At 37.7% G+C, this 8,834-nt stretch overlaps 1 protein-coding gene across 1 annotated transcript; it reads right to left on the bottom strand.

The window, feature by feature from the left end:
• Window positions 1–1,668: 1,668 nt before the first annotated feature.
• On the bottom strand, window positions 1,669–7,400 carry LOC125645818 (asialoglycoprotein receptor 1-like). The gene is made up of 5 exons (XM_048871671.2): window positions 7,328–7,400; window positions 7,017–7,120; window positions 6,667–6,763; window positions 3,281–3,488; window positions 1,669–1,792 (listed from the first exon to the last, which is right to left on the bottom strand). The coding sequence occupies exons 1-5, from the start codon at window positions 7,359–7,361 to the stop codon at window positions 1,759–1,761; spliced, it is 477 nt and encodes a 158-aa protein (XP_048727628.2). The 5' UTR covers window positions 7,362–7,400; the 3' UTR covers window positions 1,669–1,758.
• Window positions 7,401–8,834: the final 1,434 nt, after the last annotated feature.

Raw genomic sequence — 8,834 nt, 5'->3', positions numbered from 1 at the left:
ATCAGTTCAAAGCTTGGGTTTTTGCGAGGATCGACACGTGTATGGATCTTGATATCACGGTACCCCCCCCCTTAAAAAAAAAACAACAACAAAAAAACCCAAATCAAATGAAGTAGGAAATCAACGCACTCACTGTTTCATCAGGGCTAAAATTATTCCATCACTACCAGCCGACTCTTTCAAAAACAAACCAGATTGCAATGTTTGGGCAACTCTCCAAAGTAACTGGACGTGTCCACGCTTTTTTTTTTTTTTTTTTTACAGATCATTTGTACATGTGCAACATGCAGTTGGGATTGTTTATCTGATATATTCAAAATGCAGAAAAATAGGTAACAAAATCAAAATGAATTTTCAGTTGTTAAATATTGCTCGATTGATATAAATTATTTTTCATAGACCGAGGGGGAGGGTCGTACGTGCAACTCTCAGATGTACTCTTTGGGGGATAAGTTTGAACCCCCGATAGAATGCTTTTGACTTCTCTGTAGCTTCTCTTTTCCTCATTTACTCGTTTTTGACTATGTAGGCACGTATCGTGTCATAACAGAAAATGCAATAACAGATTTAGAGGGAACACCCCCCCCCCCTTTTCGCCACAAATTTACAAAATGCGAGTAAAACTCCAAATATTTTACCTGAAATGGCTGTATTTACAGGTACATACTCTTGCCGACTTATTTAATGTATTACTACTAATTCAGGGGGTTCAAGTATAGTTATGTTATTTTCAAAACTGTCAGTTTAAAGATGGTTTGTGATGATAAATTTCTATATACTTGTATTTGAAATTGTATTTGTGAGTAGTCAGCTGGAAATCTGCCGTTGGCCTCTCATTTACAAGTACAGGCTAGGTTAAATTTTACTCGCCAATCGAAGGAGGTGAACATTTCCAGAATCCAGAAGTGACATTCCGACATACCTAGACGTACATCGTGACATTCCGACATACCTAGACGTACATCGTGACATACCTAGACGTACATCGTGACATTCCGACATACCTAGACGTACATCGTGACATTCCGACATACCTAGACGTACATCGTGACATTCCGACATACCTAGACGTACATCGTGACATTCCGACATACCTAGACGTACATCGTGTCATCTTCATCTGAAACTTTTATCGCTGAATGTACTACATTGACATTGAACAAGCAACCTCTGATATTATATCATAAATCTGCCTGTGTCAAAACACAGGGTTCTAAGTTAAAGTTCAGGGTAAAGATCCCGATGAAATATGCAATATTTTCAGTCATAAAACAAGTGAAATTCTGGAAAGTGGGGGAGGGGGGAATAAGAATATTCTAACTGTCTCGGGAAAATACATCACTTTAACGGTAGAACATTCTATCTGGGGGTGGGGGTCCTCCTCTACCTCATTAATTTATCATTATTGTACATGCAAAGTTGGCTATGTTCACGTGTATGAAGGAAACCTACGTGTATGCATTGTAAGTTTTTATTAGCGTTAACATATTTGTTGGCGTGATTGCTGTAAAATTATACAGCAATATCTTTGCGGCCTTTTGCACTGTTGATAATGACGCTTCTCGAATATACTACCCAGAAGACTTAAACTACTGTTACACAAGCGCACGAGTTCCGAATCAAGGAAAGATAAGTCATGTTTTCGGATTGGCCTATGGTGTCAAAAAGTTTAGTAATAATAAAATTTATATAGTGATAGATATTTTCCATGATTTGCAGTATGATTAGAGATCATCTTTATTTAGGTAGTTAAAGACATCATCCTACTACATCCACCGAATGCCCACCGCCCCTAAAAAGAAAAATAAAGTTTCTGTATTGAACAACATTAATACGAGATCGTACAACGCTGAAATGAAAAGCTCCCATTCTGTCTGAATGAATTTACTAAGATTTAATATCTAATTCTTTGATTTGTAAATCTTATTCAAGGGATATGGTGACGACTTTTCATCGATTGAAATTCAGTTGTTAAAGATATTTTAGAAATAAGTGGCTTAAAAATATTTCAGCACAAGGTATATTTTGTATTTACATGGAGTCTGTCTCCCAAAGTCGTGTTTGTCAATATGCATGTCATATCTACGTGAGAAATCATATTAAAAAAACACAACAACATCCCTAAACCACATTGTATATCAGTTAGAATGTTATTAGTTTCAAGAAACCATACCAAGCGTTCATTGATCATCCGTTCCATGGTTTTACATACACAGGTCGTTACATGTGTAAGGCTATTAATGTATAATTATTAAGATCTCAATTATCCTTTCCATGATTTGGAATAGAATTTAAAGGGAAAGGCAACCCTAACCACATAATTGCTTTTATGAATAGAGTATCACTTACTGATATCGTAATTGACAGTCTTTAACTATAAAAATCCTTGCTTAACAATTAAACCAATATTAATCTATCATGTATTTTAAATTACCCGCCACTAAGACAGTGGCCATTGGAGTTTAATTTATTACGTCGCACCGTCTATTCCGGTTTATTTCATCAGCAGCACTGTAAACATGACAAGTCACGAACAGTTAAGTTTGGAGCCGTATAGATTTGAGCCCGTTCTTTCGCAAGAAGAATCTGAGAAAAGAAGACTTTCAGTCGAGTCGCAGACCAGGCAGACGGTACACGTTCTTCACAAATGTCTCGAACCTCAACTCGTCATTACGCAAATGATGGATCCACAGTTTACGTATTCTTTTCTTTTCAAATGACTTGGTTGAGTCGGGAATTTCGAAGAAAAAAAAACAACAACCTTTTTTCACATCTGCTCTTCGCATTAGTGTAATTAACTGCTTGCCAGGAAGGCATCACCCTAATTATTCTGAAGATCTACCACATGCACATATTTGATGATCTCGCAGGTGCTTGGGTTCAGCCCCCACCCCCCACCCCACCCCCACCCCCGAATAAGCTACATGAGTTGATTTAATCAATTTTTTGTTGAAAATATTTCTAATGCATGTCAACAACGTCTTGCATACCCATAAAGTCCAAGAAAGTTAGGGGGCGTGTTGCATGAACCACCACCATGCCTTAAGTGCCTGTATATACATGTATATTAAAACTACCCCTATTGTGACCTCACCACTTGAGACTTCGGGGAAATATCGAGCCCGAAACGTACGATTAAAACTAAGTGATAAACTTTCTTCAGAAAAATTTTGGCGCGCTAAATACAACTAGCCTTAGTAATATCTGTGTTACAGAACTGATGACGACCTTCAGTAATCTCTGTGTTACAGAACTGATGACGACCTTTAGTGCTACTCACTCTTTTTCACAGATAAAGTAGAACGACCTGTCACACTGGTCGTCATTCCAATGATAATTTGCTTGATGGAACAAAACGGCACAGTCCTCATTATGACCATTGTCCGGCTGTCCTGGGGCCCAGTCCGTGAACCACGAAGTCTCGCCCGACGGCAACCATTTCCACTGGCCCTCCCTGGAATCGTCACTCAGACCAATCCAGAAGTCGGCTGCAAATATCAAACATGTTTAATGAAACACCACTGCCAGTCAAATGTTCCCAAGTTATTTGAGATCTTGCTGATCGTAACCTCTAACGTTTTTCATGTTCCTCGGATGGGACGTTAAAGGGTGCCCCGTGTCAAGGATGGTGTTATCGGTTCACGATCCCCTGGAATGTAACAAGATCGTTTCACTGATTTTTGAAAAAAGAGGCTCACTGGGGACCGTCAGGGAATCTTACTACCGAATATATTTCAATTATTTAACCACCGTAAAATGACTGAAGTATTGCCAACACGGCGTAAAACCACAATCATCTTCTCTTACAGTATGACCTAGACAAATATTTTTAATGGGTGGTCGTATGTTTGGTGAAATGACTTTGGTACATGGTCGTAACTGTGTTCCGTGGGGATCCCGGTTAGAATAGGTCCTCGGTACCCCCTTGCTTGTAGAAGGCGACTGAATGAGGCCGTCCTTCGGATGTGACCGCAAAAACCGAAGTCCCGTGTCACAGCAGGTGTGGCAAAATGAAGGCCATAAGCGCCGAGCATCTGTCCTAGCGGGACGAATACATGTATCCCCGCGTGGTACATTGGATGGTGGTAAACAGATAAAATACATATCATCTCGTGTATATAAACAGGTGCATTATAAAAGTATTCAAATTTTTCTCTAAACATCGCATTCTTGTAATTATTGTAAAATAAAATGATTGCTAGTCTCGTTGAAAGTCAGCATTTCGCAAATTCTATGGTTGTTATGAAGATCTAGTTTGCCAATACAACTTATCATTGAGTCAAGTGTTTCATATCGATTGTTAGGCCGTTCTTGACACTGAGTTTGACTACCGATTAAGATACAGGGCTCACCGCAGGTGTGACCGGTCGACAAGGAATACTTATTCCTCCTAGGCACCTGATCCCACCTCTGATATATCCAGGGGTTCATGTTTGCCCAACTCTGTGTTTTGTATTCCTTATAAGAGTTATGAGGTTGATCACTGTTCGTTATCTTCACCTTTCATTTGTAAAAAAAAAAAAAAAAAAAGTTCTTGCATTCGAAAAACTCGTGAATCTCAATCTAATTAAAATTAGAGATTTTGATCCGCTCACGCTACACAAGGATCTAACGAAATCGCATACCGAGGTCAAATCTAGTGACCTTTTAATCATGCATATTCATCGATACGTTCATCCAATCACAGAACTCTTAATATTTACATTTTGTAACCAAAAAATTCGGAATAACAACAAATATATACCGAATATTGGCGAACGTTTTGAGTTTTGAATGATTGCAAGATTCAATCTTTAAACGAGGAACAAGAAAGATGTGTTGATAGCTGTGCTGAATAATGACATGTATGGCAGTTTTTCCTACCCTCCGCGTGCTGCGGTAAATTAATCACCTGTCGAATCACATTAACCTTTTCCTTTGTTAGTTTTAATTTTAATTTATATAACATCTTGATTTTGAAGTTCCATTCATCGTCGGTCTCTCTTAAAACAAATGAAATATTTGTCAAACTACACACTCTTTGAGGTGTCCTCGGCGTGTCTGGCACGTTGCTATTACCGGAATACTTTGGCAGCTATTAGTAAGATTTCAGTGATTCGAATGACATGCGTTTATACCGTCGATTTCATAGCCAATGCGCTGATTGGTTAGACTAGAAGGTCACTAGATTTGAACTCCTTATGCGGTTTCGTTAGATCCTTGTGTAGCGATATACGTGAGCGGATCAAAGGATCTAATTTTAATTAGATTGATGAAATAGCGTCTAGCAGTGATCAAATAAGATATATAAAAAAAAAATTAAGGAATATCTCTCCCACGCATAGCTCTTATCATTAGACGAATTTGACTGCACTTTTTTGGCACACTGTTTTTCCCTATAATAGCTCTAAAACTTCATTGTTATTTCGGATTTCAAACATTTCGGTTCAGCATCACTGAAGAGACATTATTTGTCGAAATTCGCATCTGGTGCATCAAAATTGGTACCGTATAAGTTTTACATTGAAGATGTACAAAGTGCTTCTGTTTAAAAAAAAAAAACAATCTACGTTTAAAATTTCATCTTTAGCATGTATTCTACTGCTATCTCCATGACAGATAACAAACATATTTTAAAGCAACCCGGCCAATTATGTTTTAATTGATTTTTCCGAATTCATTTTTGGAAATCTTGGGAAGTATAATGTATACGAAATTTCGGGATGAACTTTGGTAGTGACGTAGATTGATTATGTATGAATATATTAGAATGCAGAGTAGAATTTTATAGCATCTGAAATATTGTTTTACCCCGGCAAACTTAGGAACCCTATATCTACGAGTTCTATAAACCTTTAAATTCGAACCCAAAGAATATAATACGGAAGTTCCGAGTTCCCCAAGAGTTATTTCCCTTTGTCGAACTCTTCCGTAAATTATGACATAAAATATGATGACAGTGGGTACATTTGCTAATTACTATCGTTGTATTATTTCTTAAAAGTTGATATCCAGAGTTTCTGAGACCATCCTATCTCAGGGGAAAGGCAACTTTAGTGAGTTTATGAGTATTGGATAACAAAATGGCTCAAACAAATATTGTTAATTGCCATCTTTCTTTGATAAAAGCGTCACTCATGTAGAAGAGGAAACGAATAATGATTCAGTAGCCATTTTGATGATCTTATTCAAACAAATTATGCTTGATATGGCCAGAATATGCATACCAGTACTTGATATAAACAAAAGTTACGCTTTTATTACATTAATCGTACGTAATCGTTATGTACAATGCCAGTCTACGATACAATGTATACATTGTGTACCCACCATACGTCATAAAATGCGAAAGAGTTCGACGAAGGGAAATAACTTTTGGGTAACTCGGAACTTGCGTATTGTCTGTGGTCTCAATATGAGTGTAAAATTCTCGACGGGTTCGAACTCACAACTTCGCTGTCACGGATACTTAAACCACTCAGCTTACACGGGCTGTAATTTCTCTTCTAATGCTGGTGATTGACGTAGAAACAGTCACTAGCAGGCTACATACATGGAACCCGGAACTTCTCCATTAGGAAACAAGCGTCCTAACCAACTAAACTATCGCGAATAATAAATATTCATTTCAAAACGACATCATGTGATAATACATGCTTGACTTTATATACATGATATTATACCTACAGTGGATACCCATATCAATCAGGTGCATGCGAAGAAAGTTGTTCTCTGTCGCCGACTGTATCTTCACTAGACTGGCACCATGGAGGCTGCAATGATACTGAACCCAAAAAACCGAACTTAGTTTTTAAATTAGAAACACACGCTGGTCTTTAATTGGGTAATCATTAGCTTTTTTTATTCGTAAACTTTTATATGTTCTCTATGCAAGAGGGGAATAAAAAAGAAGTTTTACGCTTTTGCTATATACATGTATTGTCCGGTATGTATACGGCCAATGTACATGTAACGGGGAACACGAAGCTCTAGAAGTTAATCAAAGAAAAATGATCCATTAAAAGAACAATAGGTACCGAACTCAATGTCCAGTGCTCTCTTGATGACGTCACAAATAAGTAGCATGATGATGCTCCCTGTACCCAACCGGAAGGGCACTGAGCTGCATAGATGGCCACAACTTAAAACAGGAAGGAGATATTAAAATATTATAAACTACAAACTCCCTCATTATTATACCTTATATACCTACATAAAACCAAATTGAATTAGTTAAATTAGTTATTGATATCAACAGACTCAATGATACATAATTATGATAAATTTCTTTTTTCTAAAGCAAGCGTACTATTTGATATGACCAGAAATGTGTCCAAAATAATCTTACCCTCGCAGGTGATTAAAAGCAGAAAGAAATTCATTTTTGCTCGATAGTAGTACAGTGTATAAAGTGTACAGGTCGTGATACCTTATATAGAAGCCGAATTCTTATCAAACCTCTGTGATGACATCATTGAATTCATATATTACCGGGAAACAGCGTAGTTCCTAGAATTAAAGGTAGAGATAACGAACAGCGATCAATCTCATAACTCCCTTAAAGCTGACATGAATTAATAAATACGTACACCTTTCTCATCTTATCCGCCATATTTCTCTCAGGTAGCCTAATTTAAATAGTCGTCCGCATTCGATGCGTTTTCATGGCGAGCATACATGTAAGTACAGTAGTATTTATTTATTTGCATTTTGCTTGAAGTAAGTGTGAATAGTATAGATTTTATACCCTTTGCTTATTCCATTTTATCAATAGATAATAGATGAAATATTTCTCCGCGTTTTTGTATAATTTTAACATATTTACTGCAAATATGCTTACAATCACGTAAAGAAAAGGCATTCTATATTTATTAACCCAAATCTTTTAGAAAGATTCACTACTGTATGGTATGTTTACTGTAATATTTTGAGCACTGCGTGGTGTTCCAAAACGTGATTTCATTTCTTCTTGATGTCCTATAATCACTGTTCGTTATCTTCACCTTGCATAAATTAGAATCGGATATGTACGTGCTACCTGTCGAAGCTACCTGCACAGGTAAATCGAAGACACTGATGTGAAGTGAAGCGTAGCAAAACTCGTCCCCTTATATACCATGCGAACCCTGATACATAAAACAATAGAATATCCAACTAACATGGCGGATTAGCAGAGAAATATGGCGGATATATAGAATTATACTATATTTATCAATTCATGTCAGCTTTAAGCAATACAAAACAGAGTGTTGGGCAAGGGTCCCTGGACTCACCAGAGATGGGATCAGGTGCCTAGGACGAGTAAGCATCCGTTGTCCAAAGGTCACACCTACCGTGAGCTCTCTATATCTTGGTCAAGTAAACGGAGTTATCCGTAGTCAAAATCGATATACCAACAGTCGGTATGAAACTCAGACAGCATTTGACCCAATGGTAGATTGTATTGGCAAACTAAATGGTTATATCGAGCATAGAATTTGCGAAGTGCTGACTTGACACTCTATGGAGACGTCACCATGGTCGGTAAAGGGCTGCAGAATTGAGGTCAATGCTCGGAGCAGGTAGGGATCTTTTTTGTGCCACACCAGCTGTGACAAGGGTCCTTGGTTTGTGCAGTCTCATCCGAAGGACCGCCCCATTTAGTAGTCACTTACGACAAGCAAGGGTTATTGAAGACCTATTTAACCCGGATCCCCATGGGATCAATTGTGTTGCAATATGAACTGATTATGTATTTCTCTGAGAGGTAGGTTGTGACAAAATTTCAGGGCAATACCTAAGACAATACCCCAAAAAATCTGGAAAGCTATTTGACGTACTTCTACCTATAAAGTAGGTCATGGTGCACCAATCTA

This window comes from Ostrea edulis, chromosome 6, assembly GCF_947568905.1.
Source record: "Ostrea edulis chromosome 6, xbOstEdul1.1, whole genome shotgun sequence".
Lineage (NCBI taxonomy): Eukaryota > Metazoa > Mollusca > Bivalvia > Ostreida > Ostreidae > Ostrea > Ostrea edulis.
Note: the sequence above shows the minus strand (reverse complement) of the source record. Positions and strands in the feature narration are given on the sequence as shown.

Excerpts from the sequence above, each read along its gene's own strand:
- LOC125645818 (XM_048871671.2), bottom strand. The coding sequence starts at position 7,361 with ATGAATTTCTTTCTGCTTTTAATCACCTGCGAGG. Across the intron at positions 7,121-7,327 it reads GCTTTTAATCACCTGCGAGG|TTGTGGCCATCTATGCAGCT; the intron begins GTAAGATTATTT and ends TCCTGTTTTAAG. Across the intron at positions 6,764-7,016 it reads AGCACTGGACATTGAGTTCG|TATCATTGCAGCCTCCATGG; the intron begins GTACCTATTGTT and ends TTTTGGGTTCAG.